The sequence below is a fragment of the Garra rufa genome, chromosome 2 (genome assembly GCF_049309525.1).
Source record: "Garra rufa chromosome 2, GarRuf1.0, whole genome shotgun sequence".
Lineage (NCBI taxonomy): Eukaryota > Metazoa > Chordata > Actinopteri > Cypriniformes > Cyprinidae > Garra > Garra rufa.
In genome coordinates this window covers 7,994,890-8,016,938 of record NC_133362.1, presented here as the reverse complement: position 1 = coordinate 8,016,938, position 22,049 = coordinate 7,994,890, and the positions used below count along the sequence as shown (strand labels likewise).

General features: G+C 35.5%; 1 protein-coding gene across 1 annotated transcript in view; it reads right to left on the bottom strand.

The window, feature by feature from the left end:
• Positions 1 to 7,467: 7,467 nt before the first annotated feature.
• LOC141325837 (arginyl-tRNA--protein transferase 1) overlaps positions 7,468 to 22,049 on the bottom strand; it is a 124,766-nt gene continuing 110,184 nt past the window's right edge. The window contains exon 13 of the mRNA XM_073834567.1: positions 7,468 to 8,363. Within this exon, the coding sequence (XP_073690668.1) occupies positions 8,185 to 8,363 (179 nt within the window). The 3' untranslated portion in view covers positions 7,468 to 8,184. The remainder of the gene's footprint in view (positions 8,364 to 22,049) is intronic.

Sequence of the window (22,049 nt, the reverse complement as noted above, 5' to 3'; positions counted from 1 at the left end):
CATTTTTGTGTATTTGAGCTATTTCCAACAATGTTTGTATGATTTTGAGATCCATCTTTTCACACTGAAGACAACTCATATTCAACACGCAAGTCCAGATCTGAGATTTGATTAGATTTGACCCTAAATATACTATTAGTAAATATACTATATACTAGTAAGATGTTACCAAACATCCAATAAAAACAAAAATATTGTGGAATATTTTCTATTGGAATGTATTGTAAACTGTAATTTATTTCTGAGATGCAAAGCTGAATTTTCAGCATCATTACTTCAGTCTTTAGTGTCACATAATACTTCAGAAATCATTCTAATGTGCTGATTTGATCCTAAAAAACATTTCTTATCAATGTTGAAAATAATTATTTATTTTTGTGCAAACTGTGATACTTTTTTTTTTTTTCAGAAAATAAAATAAAAAATGTTTGTAACATTATAAAATGTGACCATTATTTTTAACGCATTCTTGCCGAGTAAAAGTATTAATTACTTACAAAAATCATTCATATTCCATACTATCTTAAACAAGTAGGTCACTTCCCGAACAAAATTTTACAGATAATGTACTCACCTCCTTGTCATCCAAGATGTTCATGTCTTTCTTTCTTCGCAAAGAAATTATGTTTTTTGAGAAAAACATTTCAGGATTTCTCTTCATATAGTGGACTTTTATGGTGCCCCCAAATTTAACTTCCAAAATGCAGTTTAAAGGAAGAAGAGTCTTATCTAGTGAAACTATCAGTTATTTTCTAAAAAAAAAAAAAAAAAAAAATGTACAATTTATATTCTCCAACCTCAAAATCGTCCTGCAACGCTGCAGAAGTACCAACCCAATGTTTACAAAATGAATGTGCAAATTAGGTCAAATGCCCTTTACCAAAAAATAAACACACAAAAAAAAAACAGCATGTAGGATGATTTTGAAGGAGGAGAAAATTAGATTTTTTTAGTTTTTCAACATTCCCTAACTATCATGAACTGGAATACATAAAGTTAATGCAGAGATGAGCATTTGAGGTTAAAATGTATATAAATTAGATTTTTTATTTTTTATTTTTTTAGAAACAACCGATCGTTTCACTAGATAAGACCTTTCTCCCTCAGCTGGGATTGTTTAGAGTCTTTTGAAGCTGCATTTAAACTGCATTTTGGAAGTTCAAACTTGTGGGCACCATAGAAGTCCACTATATGGAGAGAAATCCTGAATTTTTTCCTCAAAAAACAATTTCTTTACGACCGAAGAAAGAAAGACATGAACATCTTGAATGACAAGGGGGTGAGTACATTATCTGCACATTTTTGTTCTGGAAGTGAGCTACACCTTTAATAGAAATGCAAAGAATATGATGTTATTAGATGTTTTTATGCTTGTAGCTTGCGAAACATACAATGCTGCTTATAAAAAATAAATAAATAAAGCTAACCTCAGCACCTCAAATCATCTAAATAATCGGAGTCATTGTACTCAACGCCAGCATTTGCGTGGGATGACGCAAAATCATTACCAGAGGTTACATTATATCCTCACATCTCATTCCATGTTTACCGTTTTCCTTTTCCTCGCTTCCCATCGGTTCATGTGGCCTATCCATGCGGAAACCCAGCGGTTAATTTTGTGAAACATGAAGAGAGTCTCAGGGCAGAGAAAAATCTTCACCAGCGCCACAAAGCAACCAGTGTTCCTGTCCTGCGGTCACCGCTCCATGATACTAAATCCAAAAACATTTCTTCAAATCAAACTAAGGGAAAAGGAGGGGATTTAACGAAGTTTGTGCGTTTGAACACATTTCAAAAAATATCTGAGCGTTTACTGTACCTCTACCGAAAAAGGATGGTAAAATAGATTGTGGAGAATGCAGCCTCAGCATGGGTCACAGTGGTTTGAGATGATCTTGGTGTTTCCCGAAACCTGAAAAATGATACCTTTGCAAGTAGTACACAGAGCAATAAAGGGAGCAGAGGGGAATGAGTACATTTAAGATGTTTGAAGTAATCTTAAAGAAATAGTTCAACCAAAAATTTAAATCAGGTCATCCAAGTTGTAGAAGAGTTTGTTGTTTCATGGGAACATTTGGAGAAATGCAGCAATGCATCACTTGCTCACCAATGGATCCTCTGCAGTAAATGGGTGCCGTCAGAATGAGAGTCAAAACAGCTGATAAAAACATCACAATAATCCACAACACTCCAGTCCAGCAATGAACGTCTCGTGCAAAACTTAAAGCTATGTGTTTGAAAGAAACAAATCCATTAAAGGGATGGTTCGGAGTAGAATTGACTTCATTGCTATGCACTCCGAAGCCCATCTAAATACCCCATCCAAAGTTTTTTTTACCTTAGTCAAACATTTATGGAGATATTAGAGTTTTTCGAATTGCTTGTTACAGGAGTGAATGGTACATGTGATGTATCTCGTAAATTGCACCACTAAACGTGCAAGTAATCTTACCAAACTTGTACAGTAGTGTAAATAGGTTATGTACTCACAAAACGCTGCATCAGAACATTTGTAAGTCCACCATGAGTGTTTTAAAAACACGTTTTACCCGAGAACTACTAGTCTCAGAAACTACAAGTCGACGTCACTTCCCTGGTTTGAAAAAAGCACGTAAAAGTCCTCCTACTACATCTGTGTGCATGTCAACTTGTAGGAGGACTTTTACGTGCTTTTTTCAAACCAGGGAAGTGACGTCGACGTGTCGCCATTTGTAGTTTTTGAGACTAGTAGGGATCGGCTAAAACGTGTTTTTAAAACACTCATGGCGGACTAACAAATGTTCTGATGCAGCGTTTTGTGAGTACATAACCTATTTACACTACTGTACAAGTTTGGTAAGATTACTTGCACGTTTAGTGGTGCAATTTACGAGATACATCACATGTACCATTCACTCCTGTAACAAGCAATTCGAAAAACTCTAATATCTCCATAAATGTTTGACTAAGGTAAAAAAAAACTTTGGATGGGGTATTTACATGGGCTTCGGAGTGCATAGCAATGAAGTCAATTCTACTCCGAACCATCCCTTTAAGGCCTTTATCTTGAGTCCATCTCCTGTTGTCCTCTCACCAACATACAGTTGAAGTCAAAAGTTTACATACACCTTGCAGAATGTGCAAAATGTTAATTATTTTAACAAAAAAGGGATGTGCATACAAAATGCATGTTGTTTTTTTATTTAGTACTGACCTAAATAAGATATTTCACAGAAAAGATGCTTACATACAGTCCACAAGAGAAAATAATAGCTGAATTTATAAAAATTACCCTGTTTAAAAGTTTACATACACTTGATTCTTAATACTCTTTTGTTACCTGAATGATCCAGGGCTGTGTTTTTCTTTTTTGTTTGTTTAGTGATAGTTGTTCAGGAGTCCTGAACAGTTAAACCACCCGCTGTTCTTCAGAAAAAATCCTTCAGGTCCCACAAATTCTGTTTTTTTTTTTTTTTTTTACTTTTTGTGTACTTTAACCCTTTCCAACAATGAACGTATGATTTTGAGATCCATCTTTTCACACTGAGGGACTCATGCTATTATTACAGAAGGTTCAAACACTCACTGATGCTTCAGAAGGAAAAACAATGCATTAAGGGGGGGGGGTGAAAACTTTTGAACGGAATGAAGATGAGACTTATTTTTCTTATTTTGCCTAAATATCATATTTTTTCATTTAGTACTACCCTTCAGAAGTACTAAATTAATGTTTCCCTGAAGACAAAATAAGTGAAATGTACCCTGATCGTCAAATTCAAGAAACCCCCCAGCTCTTAATGCATTGTTGCTTCCTTCTGAAGCATCAGTGAGCATTTGGACCTTCTATAATAATAGCATATGAGTCCCTCAGTGTGAAAAGATGGATCTCAAAATCACACAGTCATTGTTGGAAAGGGTTCAAATACACAAAAATGCTAAAAAACTAAAAATTTGTGGGACCTGAAGGATTTTTTTTGAAAAACAGCAGGCAGTTTAACTGTTCAGGACACAAGGGACTCATGAACAACTATCAATAAAAAAACAAAAAACACAGTATTAAAAATTAAGAATATATAAACTTTAAAACTACTGGATTGGTGTGGATTACTTGTGGATTATTGTGATGCTTTTATCAGCTGCTTGGACTCTCATTTTGACGGCACCCATTCACCGCAGAGGATCCATTGGTGGGCATATGATGTAATGCTACATTTCTCCAAATATGTTGAAGAAAATCTCATCTACATCTCGGATGACCTGAGGGTTAGAAAACTTTAAGAAAATTTGCATTTTTGGGAAAACTATTCCTTTAAGCACTTTAAGATGTAAACATAAAAAAATGAATACTTAAGCTATATTTAAATTTGTTAAATGGTGATTAGACTATCAAAAGCATCACAGTGCTGAAAGGGACACTAAATCAGGACTAAATCATTTGGGACGTCAACACAAATAGCTTGTGGCTCAGAGCCCTCTTAAACACACCATGGCCAAATTTTCTAAAATGGTAAAGTGATGCCTGGTGTTTTTACAGTCCTGGCTCCAGAGCTCCGCTGGCACAGTTCAGCAAACACAGCGCAGAGACACTAACACAGTGTGAAAGCGCCAACAGAGGTCTGAGAGACTAAGAGAAAGATAAAACAGTTACAAAAAAGAATACAATACAACAGACATGTAGTCTCAGAAAGTACAATCCTAAAACATCTGATGCATACTGCACACAAATATGGCACTTGGTTCTCTTGACAAGCTGTAATTTGTAATTTTTCAAAAAGGTGCACAGGATAGTACCAGTTAACCTGGAAACAAAGTCATGGTTAGATAAATACATTTGAAGAACTAGTCACTAGATTCACCAAAGTTCAACAGGTTAATGGCATCAAATCTTTGAAAGACACTGCATCAGACACAAGAGAAACTAAACAAAAACACTGACCTGTAGAACTATACTACATGCTTTTATTCAGTAAGGACACATAATATCGACCATAAGAGATAGTAATGATATTTATTAACTAACTAAATCAATGATTTAAAAAACATTTTTGGCAAATACAGGTAATTTGCCGTAGAAATACAGTGTTTTTAATGTTTATGAGTGTTATGGCACATGCTTGTTTAGAATCATAGCATTTGCTCACCAGGTTTCATGAAGTTTTAAGTTTTTATTTAGGCTTGATATGCTTTTGGGTATATTTGGACAAGTCCCTAAACTAAACGACCCCGTTATAGCTTTCCAAAGGGCGAATTTCAACATTTTTTTTGATAATTATTGACCTAGAGAGTCCAGAGAATTGCACTACAGTGGTACTTTCCAGATGGAAACTTAGGACTAGTTTGCAAAAGTAGGTTTTTTACATTTTCTCAGTCATTTAACAGTTTTATTGACAGCAGTGATCTAGAGGCAAAGTTGTTTGAAATAAGGAGTTCTATAGGTGTGATATGAGAATTGTGTGTAAGTGTGAAAAACCACACAATATACAATGGTTTACACCCTTGAAAAATGCACCCCCCAGTGGCCGATTTCTTTCAAATTTCTCACAGACCTTTAGGACTATAAGTCAAACAGGCCCCCCAAGTTTCATTCCGATTGACCTTTTTCAACCTTGTCTAATAGGTGCTCAAAGTTCATCGGCCTATCATTTTTTTGAAATACAAAAAGTTGTAGTTATGGCTGTTTTTATGTTTTTTTTCCGCCACCAAGGGCCCAAGTTTTGCAGTTTTTTTCATGTGACCTCAGATTCAGCTCTTACATGCGAGTTGTGAGTTTGGCAAAGACATCTTGTTCTGTTCAAAAGTTCTAGCCATTTTAGTACATTTTGGCATCCCTTTGCAATGAAGAGTTGAAAGTTCAACTATTTTTGATTATTCTTGAAATTTACTCTCCAGATAATCTTCCTGCACTGGTTTGGTTCCAACCGGGTGAAAACCCTAGGACTAGTTCACAAAAGTAGGTTTTTCAAAAAATGCACAATGCCCGAAAATTTCACCAGGATGATAGGAGGTGATGGTATAAGACACTTGAGCCTTGGATGAACGGTTAAGGAGTTATGAGCAATTCCGCACTTTTGATCGCTGTAGTGCCCTCGTCTGGCCAATTGGGGTGAGCCTTGGTGACGTTGTAGACGGTGTGAGTACTACCATTCCTCCAAGTTTCATGTCTATACGACTTACGGTTTGGTCTGCCCGATCATTTACATGGAGATTGCTTATCCTTGGCAATTCAAACAATTACAATAGGGTTTTATGTTTTTTCCCCCTCTTATAGCGCCACCAAGTGGCCAAGTTCTGCAACTTTTTTTATGTGACCTCAGATTCAGCTTTTACATACGCAAAAAAATAGGCAAAAATAGGCTAAAAACTTAGGACTAGTTCACAAAAGTAGGTTTTCAAAAAATGCAAAATGCCCGAAAAGTTCACAAGGATGATAGGAGGTGACGACATAAGACACTTGAGCCTGGGGCGAATGGTTTAGGAGTTATGTGCAATTTCGCACTTTTGATCACTGTAGCGCCCCCGTCAGGCCAATTGGGGCGAGCCTTGGTGACGTTGTAGACAGTGTGAGTACTACCATTCCTCCAAATTTCACATCTATACGACTTACGGTTTGGTCTGCCTGATCAGTTTTACATAGAGATTGCTGATCCTTGGCCATTCTAACAATTACAATAGGGTTTCAGTGCTACGTGCTTGAACCCCTAATAAGTAATGTTTCTTTAAGAGTAATTCAGCATTACTGAAGGATCATGTGATACTGAAGACTGGAGTAATAAAGCAAAAAATTCAGCTTTGCATCACATGAATAAATTACATTTTACAATATTTTACAACAGAACACAGTTCTGTACAAACCTTTCACAATATTACAATTTTAACTGTATTTATTATCCAATAAACACAGCCATGATGAGCATAAGAGACTTCTTTCAAAACCTTACCAATATCAATACTTCTGGATTGTCAACTGTTTCCAATAAAAACAAAACTGTGGTTGGTCACCTCAAATGTCAGCCAAACAATCTATTCCTGTTTAAGTGTTCAGAAAAAGCAGAGAAAAGTTGACAACAAAAGTTGAGACTAAGCATTATTTATGTGGCTATCCCAAAGACATGATGGAATGCATCAGATGTCAGGTGACTTCTGCTGAGGTCTCAGTGTTCATTTTGCACATTCTCTGGATCTACAGCTGGCTCTCGCTCTTGGTTCAGCACCAAGGCCACCCACCCCTTCTCACCAGAGCCAGTTCTGCCGACAATACACAGCGTCTCCGGCCAGACGCGAGTGAGTCAGCTGTCTGCATCAGCTTTCACACATTACTCTTTAGATCTGACCGAAGCACAGGAACGAGGACTGGAGTTCGGCCCAGACAATGTCACCTACAGCTGGATGAGAAGAGACGCTTTACTGCTCGAACACAAAAAACCTGCTGTTTCGAGTGCCATAAACGTCAACAAATCAAGACCACACCAGCAGATTATCTCTCTTTTTTTATTTTGTTTGAAACAAAACAATAATATTAAAATAAAAGCACTCAAGCTATTACTTCAACCAAAAGACAAAGTGAGAAAAGAAAAATCTGTTCCACAGGAAAATGGACCGATTCAACCCTCTATCTAATCCAGTAACCTGTAAGTCTTTCATCGTATGACTTCCATTGCTTTGGATAGTATCAGTCACTTTAGAAGAATATAAATATCAGGAACACTGAAGACTTTGGGAAAGTAGTGATCTGTCACCAAGCATTTCAGAATCACAACGGTCTAGAAATACCCAGCCAAGTAGATTTAAAGTGAGGGTCTGCCCTATCGCACATCATTCCTTGTTATACGGCTAGTGAAGATGTGATTGGTGAGTTGTAGATGGGTAATATTTTGGGATACAATATAAAATAACATGTGCGTGTAGCATGTGAGTGAGTGTGATTATTACAAAGAGCTGCTGGCCAGAAAATATAAAAGTAGAGTTCAAAGAGATTACGAAAGACTGGGTGAGTGAAGCAAAGCACAGCAGTACAAAAAAAAGAATAAAACTGTACACACAGATGGGGAAAAGACTTCTGGAAAAGGAAAAAAGATGAAAAGCAGACAAATAAACAATCAGGAAGACAATCAACAGACAAGCGTATAAGAGGACAAACACTTGCATGTTCTGAAAGACAGACAGAGAGAAGGACAGACAGACAGATGGGTGTAAGGTATAAAGGGACTAGGCTCTGTAAAGCAGGATTCTCTCCACACACGTCTGGCCCACCAGACTGGCGTACTGCTCAACTTCTTTCTCGTCATTCGAACCCTTCCGCTTACGGGCGTAGGCCGCATAGGGCATCACTGTCCTCCTGTGGAGCACCAACACCCTGCCCAGTTCCTTCAGCGCACAAGCATCACCTACAGAAAGACACAGAAGCGAGAAAAGTAAGACAAACCCTGAAAAACTAAAATTCAAACATTTTGAATTTTGAAATTCAAGAAGTGTGTAACAGTCATTTTTTAAATGGAAAACCACATTTTTGAATGCAGGGTTCATACAGATACTGTAAAATTAAATTCCAGGACTTTTCAAGCACTACTTTTTGGAATTTCAAGGACTGCAGTAAGATCCCTCACTTATCAAACGATATCTTCTTTTTCAAATTCTAAAAAAAGAAAAATAGATCAAAAAAAAAAATATATATATAAAAAATATACTATCAAAAATAAAGTGCATGCAAAGTATTACTACTAAAGTATTACAAAGTATACTACACTTTTATTATGGTAAAACCAGTTAATTTTCTTAATAGATTTGTATTTGTGTATACTTTCTTTTTATAACTGTACTGCCTTAAGGGTTTGATGTTTTCTGCTGTTTAAAGACAAAAAACAGAAAAAAAAAAATTCTAGATTTCTCACTCCAAAATCCTGATATGAAATTAATGATTTGTGATCTGCGTTCCAAACTGAATCGCAAAACGAGTCGCAAACCCACACCAAAGTCCTAATCTGAATCAAATGATTCACAGTCCACTCTCTGAAGTCCCGATCTGAATAATGATTGCAAACCAATTATTTCAGATCAGGACTCGGAGCACGGATCGCAAGTCATTTGACTTAGATCTGGAATTTTGTGAAAGATTTGATTTAGATAGGAATTTCAAATTGTGAATCATTTGATTTGAATCATAGAATTCACAATATGATATACAAACCCGTTCTGATCTAAATCGAATGAATCATGATACGTGCTTTGAAGTCCCGATCTGAATAACGATTCGCAAACCATCGTTTCAGATCAGGACTCGGAGCACAGATTGCAAATCTTTTGACTTAGATCTGGAATTTTGTGAATAGTTTGATTTAGATTGGGACTTCAAATTGTGAATCATTTGATTTGAATCATAGAATTCATGAAATGATTCACAAACCCATTCTGATCTAAATCAAATGATTCATGATACGTGCCTCAAAGTCCCGATCTGAATCAAATGATTCATGATAAGCGAAGTTCTGATCTAAATCAAATGATTTGCAATATGTGTTTTGAAGTCCCAATCTGAAACTAATGATTTGTGATACACAATCTGATTGGAGCGCTTTTAAACAGTGAACCATTTTATGCCAATAGTTTAACTGATTTAGGGTTTAAAAAAAAGCTCAGTTTCACCCTTAACTACTTGCTTTTTAAAATCATTAAAAGCGATGTCGAAATCTGAAAATGAATGGCTCTTTTAATTTGACCTGGCTTTTGCTAGTGAATTGCTTGAAATGAATGATCAAAATCATGAGTTTGAATCTATCGGAGCGGTTCCAGCGTAAATGACTCAATTGATTTGGTTCATCTGTTCCTATTTTCATGTCTTCAGCCGTGTTACACAACACTGTCAGTACTACTACTTGGTTAACTCGCTAAGTGTTTTAGGCTTAACATGAAAAATGAGTCTCTTATTCTTACCAAATCAGCATTTGATTGAAAAATACATAATTACAATTACATTAAATGTTATAATGAAATACAGTAAATAATTATAATAATGTGGATTTCTATAATCTAAACTGTTAAAATGTTTTCTACTTTAATCTATTTTAAAATGAAAAGCTGAATTTTCAGCAGCCATTACTCTTTATCATCACATGATCCATCAGAAATCATTCTAATATGCTTATTTCAACACACTTATTATCAATTTTGAAAACAGTTTGCTTCTTAATGTTTTTGTGAACACTGTGATGCATTTTTTCAGGACACTTTGATGACTGAACAACTTTTATTTGAAACAGAAATCTTTTGTAACATTATAAATGTCTTTACTGTGACTGTTGCTCAATTTGTTTTTCATTTTTCAAACTAAAAAAATCTTAAACTGTTGAAGAGTCAGGTAAGCAACCACAACATCTTAGCTTTGAAATTTGCACAGAGAAGAACAATATACATTTTTACTTTTGCCTAAAAATAAAGCCAAGCAAGGCAGCCGTCCAACTAACAAAGCTACTTCAATTTTACATCCTTCACTGAAACAACATGAAGTCACTGGGTGGAGGGATAAACATCAGTGCACGTGGCCTCAACTCAAAGGTTCAAATGAGGGTCAGGTGCAGATTCAGACTCACAATTAGCCAGGTATGAAGATGAAAAAGGATCTCTCCACCCTTAGGCAACGTCACCGGGTCAGTCAGGGTTACTACAGCTTGACCTCAATCGTCACAAACATAGAAGCAGAACGGTTCCAAAACCAGCGTCTCAGAGCAGAACAGCCAGAAACGTGTAACAATGACTCCTTCAGTAAAGGAACAGCTTGGACGGTTCTCATTTGTTTATAGGACTTGACTCCAGCAAGCCAAATTTCAGACACACATTGCGTATTCAGTCAAGAAGCCAACACCTTCCCCCATGAGCTGTTAAAACAGGAATTGCTGAAGAAGAAGGGGGAAAAAAAGCAGCAGTCATTTGTGGAAGCCTGAAAATGGCCCTCCAAGGCAGCAGGACGTTAAAATAGGAGAGAATAAACCACTAGGCCTGGCTGACTAACTCAAAAGAAAAATTACAATGTCAACTCAAATAAACTCAAACAGCAGCGCTGAGCAAAGGCCCTATGAAACAAGGCTTTTTAAACAATTTGAATGTTTTTGAAAATTTGAATTTTGACACCGTAGGATTCCAAAATTTGAAATTTTGCTCTTCGGTTACATTTAAACTCAAAAGGATGATTTACAATGTTGCAGTTAATTAGAACTCTACTTCCTGCCATTTAAAATTCAAATGCAATTCTTCATCGTGTCAGGAACTGAATTGAAATTTAAAAAATGTGAATTTAATGAAGCTAAAGAACATACTAAAATACTTTGAAATACAACATACTAAAAAGGGAGTAAAATAACTGGCGCTAAATTAAATTTTGGCATAAGGCAGTGGGAAAATAATGTAATATTGCACAAACTGACAGAAATACACAAACTATAGGCCACCAGCCTTAAATAGAGCTGAAGGAACATGAGAGAAAATAAACACACGGATATGCAAAACTCCAAGCCAAGAGTGACAGATGAGGAACAATATATTGCTAGGGAATTTTTTATTTTTTTGTAAAAGTTATGATTGTTATTAACAGATCTGTCACCGGCTCACGGATCTGACTCTGTGAAGTGCCTCATCTGGAAGCCAGCTGACAGAGATTTCATGGGGATGCTGGGTAATGTAAATTAGCCCTCATCATTTCACACACATAGGGGGTAGGGTTTAATTTTCACTGTTTCCCTGTAATATAACTAGTAAAACTCATCCGCCACACAGACACTGCTCAAACTTGGCTTCGGGTCGTGTGGGAGATTGAGGGAATGAGAAAAGGAAAGATTGCTTGGGGGGTGGAAAAGAGAAATGAAATATAAAACGTGAGCACAACTACAGTACGCACACTGTTCTCTCATTGTAATACAAGAGCAAACGCTGTCGAGAAGTCCAGCATATGTTGTGTTTTGAAAGCTGGTGTTCTTCCAAATCACACCATTTGACCAGAACCACAGTATTTAACCAGCATAAACCAGCCTGAACTGGTAGGAAAATCCACCCGGAAAAAAAGATGGATTAGATGCACTCTGTACTTTTAGCGCACCGCACACTGCCAAAAAATGCCTAAATTTCGTTACATCATATGCAATGTATAAAATATAATGACACCTGCAAACAAAAGGCTACGAAAACCACAATGAGTCACAATAGTTTGTCTTCATTTTGAACAGTACATCTATTGTCTTTCTTTCAAACAAAATAAATGAAACTTGTGTTAATATTTTGTCATCAAATGCTGAAGAGGCCTTATAAATGTACAAATCTGTATGTTCTGCATCTGATTTGACCTGATCCCGGTCTGTAATGGAGAAAGATTCAAGCTACTCCAGACTGTAATACGATAGCAGCGCGCAGACAGATAAAGCAGGATAAATAGAGTGCGAGGAAGACAGACAGCAAAAGAGTGAGCGAGAGAGAAAAAAATAGGAGAGAGGAAAAAGAGAGGTAGCTGGCAGTCCATCACACTACATCCAATAAATTATGATAAATGAAGAGCAGACGAGACCCGTGAACAGCAAGTTCTGGACGTTCTCTCATAACCGTATGAAGCCCCTGCCTACACCCCCAAACTAAACATTGAGAGCTTTATTATTTCCACTCAAAAAGAAGAAAAAACATTCCCTGGAAAACCCCTTCAGGCGCTCAACACTCGGTTTCTGTCCCAGAAAGGTACTGCACGAAAGCTTACTTTATACTTTTATACTATCTTCATTTATTCATCCACTGGCATTTTTTTTTTTCGCTTGCAAACAGTAGTTCTTAGAATTAAATAAGCCTTGAGTTTAAAATTCAAGTCAAGCCAAAACTCAAAATCAGCACAAATGTGATACCTTGAATAGAGAACTGAGGGCCGTGGTCCTCTGGGGTAAACAGGTTGCATAATACATCAGCATTTTAAAGAGACAACCCAAGTGAATACATCTAAAATGCAGGAGAATACATGCTCAGCATGGTATTTTGCAACTCAAGTGGGCATATTTTACCAAGAAAAAAGGTTAGAGGTACCTCTTATGAATTTTTGATCTGAATTAAGGGATGTAACTGTCTCGATATTATCGTGATCACATGACGATATGAAATGAGCATACAGGCAAAAAGTGTAGTTATATTAAAATATATTTAAACTTCCTATTTTTACATAAAAGGTCTTTAAAATTCTGCTTCGGGCCATTATGCTTTGACATAGTATCTGTCCAACGAACTAAAACTGAAAAGTCTGTTTTCGCTGCATGTTTCAAAGTAAAGCGTGCACTTCGTTCAGGTGATCATCTCGTGATCCGGTGCTTTCTATGCCTTAAAACGTCTCTGTTCAAAGTGAATATATGCAGTAAACTCATTTATTGCATGAACTAAGTTTAGCACGCATTTGGGAATGCAACGGACAACAGTTCTGCTTTATTTTGGCAGCAGAAGAGTACAACATTTCTCTACATTTGTAGTGAGATGCATTTTTGTAAGCCTGTTTTCACTAAAGCTGTAGTTTTCTTTCAAAATAAAAGCTCTACTGCCGTTTCCGTTAAAATAAAATAAAAGTTTAAAGAGCAGTATGAATTGTTGACAGCTAACGGTTTAAATGGGTACTGCAGTCCAAATGCAAAATATCTTTTTTAAGTGTAGAAACTAGGAAAGAAGTATTTTAATTTCCCTTCTGTAGTGTAAAGCAAAAATAACATTCCTATGAAATATTCATTTTCATTTATTTTCAAGTGCAACTGTTTTACAGTATATGGCTATTGCTGTCATTGTTGTTAATATTATAATTTTCTAATTTGTTTGGCTTCCTAAAACACCAGTGTGAATGTAATTTAGAGTTTCGAGTCTGAGACAGTATATCACAAATTAAAAAAAGGGTTGAGTCCCCTTTAAAGTTCAGGTACAAGTCAATTCACTGACTTTATTCTAACTTAAGTTTTCTTAGTTAAGAACATGGGTTTGAGCTCTTTATTTTTAACTCTCAAAGTGCATTAGATGGAATAATTTAACTTTAAAATGTGCAAAATGTAATTTTTTTTATTTTTTAAACATCGCAATGAATATTGTATCGTGGACTTCATATCGCAATATTATCGTATCGTGGAATTTTGATATTGTTACATCCCTAGTCTGAATTAAATGTCATATGATTGCGTATTGCAAAGCAATACAGAGCAAATCCTTATGCTGCTGTTTTTTACAGGCTGCATGCAAAAATAAACACAGCACGATACGACTAGTCTGATTTGTGAAAAAAGACTCTTATGAGTGATTCTTTTAATGAATCACAAATCCGAAACAGCCTAACGAATGTATTATTATAACCAACAGATTCAAATTTTGATGTCATGACATCATGTACGCTGTACATCACATTCAGCAAACACAAAAGACCTTGAGAGCAAAAGATAATTAAAGCGGTGTTGAGATATCAAACAGCAATAAACAGTTCAGAATGAAAGCTTTTAGCTGTTCAATTAGGCACGACAATAACACTGTACAGAGCCGTCACGACAGTTTTCATTCAGACAATCCAAACATCCGCTCTGTATATAAACACACTCGTTCCCCCGACCCATTCTTACTCCATTCATCCATCCTCTAACTCGATTAACACTCCCGTCAAGCGGCATCAGGCTTTCTCAATCAGCCGCGCCGGAGGTTCACTGACACGCTGCTTCAGGGCCTGGGGTCAAAGGTCAAAGGTGATAAATCGAACTTTCTCTGGAATGAGAGCGATGGCTGACCAAAGAGGTTTCTGACAACTCGGCACGCTCCTCCAAAAGGAGGAGGAGGTCTGGAGCAACTACAGACGCTTTCTACAGAAACACTTTTTTTGCAACATACTAAAACTATTAATTCAATCTTTTGTACACTACCGGTCTAAAGTTTGAAATAATTAAGATTAATAATTGTTTTCTTGAGCAGCAAATCATATTCCATTGATATCTGAAGGATCATGTGACACTGAAGACTGGAGTAATTGTTCTAAAAATTCAGCTTTGCATCAAAGGAATAAATTACATTTTCTTTCAGATGCACTGAAAAATCCTAACTACAACTTATGATATAAACATCCATTCATCCAGTGAGTAACATTAATTCAGCAACCGTTCTGACAGATTCAGCAAGTCATTTGTTAGACTGACTCAAACCGATAACTTTGAGTGTTGGCAGCGAATACAATAATAGAAATGAGTTTATTTTTCTCATCACATTTAATTCAGACTTCAAACTCACAAATCAGATGAATTATAGTTTTTTTTTGTTTTGTTTTTTTGCTGTAGTGCTGTAGATTCAGCCTAGACTGTCAGTCCCAAAGATTGAATTTGAAAAACAAATCAGAGCAGAGTAAGCAAAGCCAAAAAAGCGAAATAAAATCAAGAGTTTCACAACAATTTTGTAGCTTTCATGTGCACTCATAACTATTCTGACAATGCTTGAATTCTGTCAGTCGGGATAAGCACATAAGGTCAGTTCGGTACTCTGTCACTGGCCTGGTCCATAGGCCTTCATAAACAGATCCAGATAAATACAATACAGACTCACAGCCAGATTTACCTTATCAGGCCGTAACCCCATGATTGAAGAGTTCGAGCAGTATGTGAGTAAACATACTCCACAGACACTTCATTAAAGTGAGCTTCATCCTCTGGATTGATCATTCACTGCCCTGACTCGGTACTGTTGTCTTCAATCACAGAGGCCCCTGACAGAATGTTTTAGTTTCAACTCTGAACTCAAACTAAATTTAATCAATCAAATGTTGGTTGAGGATGGCAGAGGATGAATAATTTGTTAGATCGGGCAAATACATCATGTCAGATGGACCACCAATACTATATCACATATCATAGCAAGAACAAGAACTAGTCTGACTCACACGGTGTAGATGAACATTAAAAAATAAAGTAACAGTTGGCGGACAATGTAAATTTATTTAAATGAATCAAAAAGAATTGTAAAAAATTTTAAAATAAAAAGGTGTTTAAAATCAAACCTGGCATATCACAATGCACAATCCTCTTTCCAGGAAGTAACGTAAACATGTGACTTAGGACCACAAAACCAGTCATAAGTAACATGGGTATATTTGTAGCTATAGGCAAAAATACATTGTATGGGTCAAAATTGGTCCAAATCATTAGGATATTAAGTAAAGATCATGTTCCATGAAGATATTTGTAAAATTTCCAACCTTAAATATATTAAAACTTAATTGTTAATTAGTAATATGCATGGCTAAGAACTTCATTTGGACAATTTTAAAGGCCATTTTCTCAATATTTAGATTTCTTTGCCACCTCAGATTCCACCTTTTCAAATAATTGTAAATCTTGGCCAAATAGCAAACCACACACCAATGGAAAGCTTATTTATTCAGGTTTCAAATCATGGATAAATCTGGAATTTTGTCAAATTTCCTATCTTAAATATATTAAAACTTAATTGTTGATTAGCAATATACATTGCTAAGAACTTAACTTGGAGAACTTTAAAGGCGATTTTCTCAATATTTAGATTTTTTTGCACCCTCAGATTACAGATTTTCAAATAGTTGTAAATCTCAGCCAAATATTGTCCCATCCTAACAAACCACACACCAGAGGAAAGCTTATTTATTCAGGTATCAATTCATGGATAAATCTGGAATTTTGTAAAATTTTGTAAAATGTCCTACCTTAAATATATTAAAACTTAATTGTTGATTAGTAATATGCATTGCTAAGAACTTCATTTGGACAACTTTAAAGGCGATTTTCTCAATATTTAGATTTTTTTGCAACCTCAGATTCCAGATTTTCAAATAGTTGTAAATCTCAGCCAAATATTGTCCCATCCTAACAAACCACACACCAGTGGAAAGCTTATTTATTCAGGTATCAAATCATGGATAAATCTGGAATTTTGTAAAATGTCCTACCTTAAATATATTAAAACTTAATTGTTGATTAGTAATATGCATTGCTAAGAACTTCATTTGGACAACTTTAAAGGCGATTTTCTCAATATTTAGATTTTTTTGCACCCTCAGATTCCAGATTTTCAAATAGTTGTAAATCTCGGCCAAATATTGTCCCATCCTAACAAACCATACATCAATGGACAGCTTATTTATTCAGGTTTCAGATCATGGATAAATCTCAATTTCAAAAAAATTGACCCTTATGACTGGTTTTGTGGTCCTTCAAATCCCTGAGGACAATTTCATAGCTCAAAATGACCTCAGTGATTTAAAAAAAGTATCATATTCTTCTCAGTTTTCGAAAGAGGGCATGGAGTTTATAACAGTTGTTTCTACATTAGGTTTCTAATGCGGCTCCAATGTGGCTTCCACAGAATCCAAACATCGACCTTGTAACCAACTGTCAGACCGCTGGCCTTGAGCTCTGCTGAGAAACAGGCCTGAAATAGTTGGTCTGTCTGGCCAAGAACAACAGGTCATGTAGGACTGGAGGCACCACAAGAACGATTTAAAAACACTGGGGGAAATGAAGGCACGGGTCTGGTTGCCAGTCAGCGCAGAGGTAGGTCAAACAAGACAGAGGGCCTCCCAAGCTCTGCGATCAAAACCAGTACGAAATCTGTGGGAAGCCATGAAGATTGCGATGAGGTCATTCTTACTGGCATCATTGTTATGAAAAAAAAAGTGATAGACTTAATATTTCCTATCCGTACCCTTTGCAGTTTTGACTTCGAAAAAAGAGATACCGTAACGTGTGTCGCAAACAGGCATAATGTGATAAATTCTCTCTCTGTCTTCGTTTTGCCCTAACCAGCCATGCATAGCAAGCAAGACACAATATTTCACTGGTTCTTCGACTTTGGAGACCCGCCCATAGTGAATCTGATTGGTCCAAAATCCTGCTTCATGTAACATTTACAGTTGAGGTCATAAGTTTACATACAGTACACCAAGCAGAATCTGCAAAATGATAATTATTTGACCAAAATAAGAGGAATCATAAAAAATGCATGTTAACTTTTGCTGTTTAAAAGTTTACATTTGCTTGATTCTTAATAATGTTGTTTGTTTAATGTTGTTTTTTGTTTAGTGATAGTTGTTCATGAGTCCCTTGTTTCTTCTTCAGAAAAATCCTGTAGTTCCCACAAATTCTTTGGTTTTTCAGCATTTTTGTGTATTTGAACCCTTTTCAACAATGACTGTATGATTTTAAGATCCATCTTTTCACACTGAGGACAACTGAGGGACTCGTATGCAACTATTACAGAAGGTTCAAATGCTCACTGATGCTTTAGAAGGAAACAAGATGCATTAAGAGCTGGGGGGTGAAAACTGCAGACATCTTCATTTGGTTCAAAAGTTTTCACCCCCATGTCTCTTAATGCATCCTTTTTCCTTCTGGAGCATCAGTGAGCATTTGAACCTTTTGTAATAGTTGTATTTGAGCTCCTCAGTTGTCCTCAGTGAGAAAAGAAGGAACTCAAAATCATACAGTCATTGTTGGAAAGAGTTCAAATACACAAAAATGCTGAAAAACCAAATAATTTGTGGGACCTGAAGAATTTTTCTGAAAAACAGCAGGCGGTTTAACTGATCAGGACAAACAAGGAACTCATTTATTTTAACTAAACAAAAAACACAGCTGTGGATCACTCAGGTAACAAGTAAAGAAAAAAAATCAAGCTTATGTACATTTTTGAATCTTAATCAGGTCAGTATTAAATAAACAATAATATGCATTTTGTATGACCCCTCTTATTTTGGTAAATAAATTAACATTTTGCAGATTCTGCAAGGTGTATCTAAACTTATGACCGCAATTGTAGTCATGTTACACACCATAATTAAATTGACATAAATGCTGTGTTGTGAAAATCAAATGGTACTTAAAATGACAGTACAACCTACTGAAAATAGACTGTACACAGGCTTGTTTTAATTTATGTCAAATAAAATATGGTGTCTACACTTTTTAAGGTCTGATTGGCAGTTGTTTTGATGCTTCGTGCAACATTTCACTTTCAATAAGGACATATTACTGGACACTTGTTGCAGTGTGACTGGTTTGGAAACCAACTAAATAGTCTATCCAAATGGAAACTGTATCACTAACTTGCATGACATTTCAATGAGGATCATAGAGTTTTAACACTCTCTTCATCAATGGCTTCAGAGACGAGTTCAAACGGTTGACCGTGAGTGTAATCTCTCCTTGACCCTCACCTTAACCCCGTTCCCGAGCGCTCCATTTAACATCCAAATGCTCAGCTATAACTTAAATATTTACACACAAGAGAAGTACAGGCACACTTATACTTGCCCCAATGTGTTTACAGGGCTGACAGGGTCAAATGTGAAGACAGATGAACCTGTAGAAAAGGAAAGTGTGCTAAATAGCGTGATAAAATGGGTGAGATTAAAACGCTTTTTTTCTTATAAGGGGAAAAGTTCACCCAGAAATGTAAATGTCATTATTTATATTGCTAATGTAATATTTTTCTTTAAAAAGAAAAGAAAACATTTACCAAAAGTGAAATCAGTGAAAAATAGGTTCAGATACAAAAAAAAAAAAAAGTCAAAAAGGGGAGGGAAATCAGTTTGTTTGTTGCAAGAGCTATCAGAGTCCATCAAGAGTCTATCTGACTTAAAAAAATATATATATATACACACTACCATTCAAAAGGTTAAGGACAGTACATTTTTTTATTTTTATTAATACTTAGAATAAAAAAATAATACTTTTATTTAGCAAATTGATCAAACATGACAGTAAAGTTTGATATGAAATAATTTAATTTCAACTAAATGCTCTTATTTAAGCTTTTTATTTCAATTTTTTTTTTTACCATTGTTTCAAAAATAAGAGGCAGCACTTCTTTTCATTGATAATAAGTAGTATTTTTTTCCCCAAATTCCATTTTATCTATCTTTTTTTTTTTCAAATTCCTTTTTTTTCCAGTTTGAAATTTTTTGGATCCCCTTTTTTTTTTCTAGACTCTGTTTTAATGGCTACATTAAATATTATTAATCAAAAAGCATGTCTAATTCATTAAAATGTTTAAAAATGTTTATTTTAAAAATGTTTATAATTAAAAAAAAAATTATTCTCTAATTTAATTTAATTTTTTACCAAATTATCAGTTTTCCTTTAATTTTCTGAATTCAATTTGAATGGTTATATTGCATTTTAATAATCAAAATCATCTCTAAATAATATATAAAAAAAAAATGTATTATTATTTTATTTCTTTATTTTTCTAGAAATACTGTGTTGTGTATTTACATTTTTCTTGTAAATAAATTCCGTTAACTCCTTAAAAAATAGTATTTTGACAATATTAATAGTAATAGTACTATCATTACATTAAGTAATATATTTCTGTCACAGTTTCTTCAAGTTAAACCAAACTTTTATTTGGCGGGTTGCTGTGAAGACCTTTATGTTTCTGTTTGTATATGATATGACAATAGTTTTTCTCAAAAGAAAAGCCAAAATGCTCATGAGATAACTAGAGAGATTCTAGTGGATATGTTTATTTTCAACTACTCGCATATTAAGGTGAAAGAGGCTGAAAACATATTTAAATTGTATTTTGCAGCTTAATATTCACAAAAACTAGTCCATATCACAGTTTGATTTAAGTGTACTGACCTACATTTGATTAATTAATTTAGAATTTGGCAAATTCCATGACATTCCATGTTATTCTGTAAATTCCATTTTTATGACTGGATTCCGTGATTCCTTCCCTGTTTTCTGCATTGCGGAATTTATAGGGCCCTAAACAATAAACATTTCATGAGCAGCAAATCAGCATATTAGATTGACTTCTGAAGGATAATGTGACACTGAAGACTGCGGTAATGATGCTGAAAATGCAGCAATTTACATTTTAAAACATATTCAAGTTGAGATCAGTTATTTTAAACTGCAATAGTATTTCACAATATTTTATAGCTTAACTGTATTTTTGATCAAATAAATGCAGTCTGGGTGAGCATAGGAGACATTTGAAAGGTAGTGTGCGTGTAAAACGTGAGCTCAATAGGAGAAATAACAGCATACAAGTGTGGAGCAACATGAGGGTGAGTAAATAAAGACAGATTGTTCATTTCTGGGTCAACTATTTCTTTAACATTGTGTTCGGAGGGGACGTCTGACATAAAAACAGACATGAGGGTATGGAGGGATAAAGATCAGAATGGCAAGGAAAAAGAAATGCATTGTGGTCTGTCTGGGGTGGACGTGTTTGGGGCGTCCCAAAAGCAATGCTTCCTTCATCCTCTGCCTGTATCATCCAGCACCAAATATGAATTCACAACGCTAACTGAATAACAGAAATGCCTGTATAAACCCTGCTCTTCAAATAGTGGAAAAACAGATCTTTGTGTAGAGACAACATCTAAAGTCAGGAGAGCACAAACACCCCTAGTGTGGGCTGGAGTGGCACATCCTGATTTAACAGGGTAATATAAACAACAGAGACTCCATCAGCCTCTCAGATTACATAAGCACACCAGCAAAGCGTTTAAATTCAATAACACTGTTTGTCATAAGTAGACATACATGGGTATTTTTACACAAATTTTATTTGGAAAAAAATCTGAGGAATTTTGAGTAACTGATTTAAATGTATTAAAATGATTTAGGCTCCAAGAACTACACTTTTACTGATAGCTGGATAATCAAATTAGGCTAAATATTTCACAAATATGGAGACAGGTGGGGAATGTGTAGAGCTTTGTGAATGATGGCTGTTTCTGAGATTCTGAGAAAATCTTTTCTGTTTTATAGTCTTGATCAAGAGGCACTAAACATAACCTATTTACTATTTAAGTAAAAATACCTTTGTAATCTTTCATAAAAATGTACTAACTGTCTCTTCCTCTGCACCGGCTTTGGTTTTCGATTGAAGTCACAATCCCTCATGCTTTTAAATCTTTCTGACTCCATTCTGGTATGTAACGTCCTCTTCTCTCGATCAAAACACTTTGATTAAACAGTAAACCCTAGATAGATATCTGGACTCAAGTTTGGACACACCTAACTGAGTTTCTGTATAAAACTATATTTCCGAGCAATGTTGGAGAA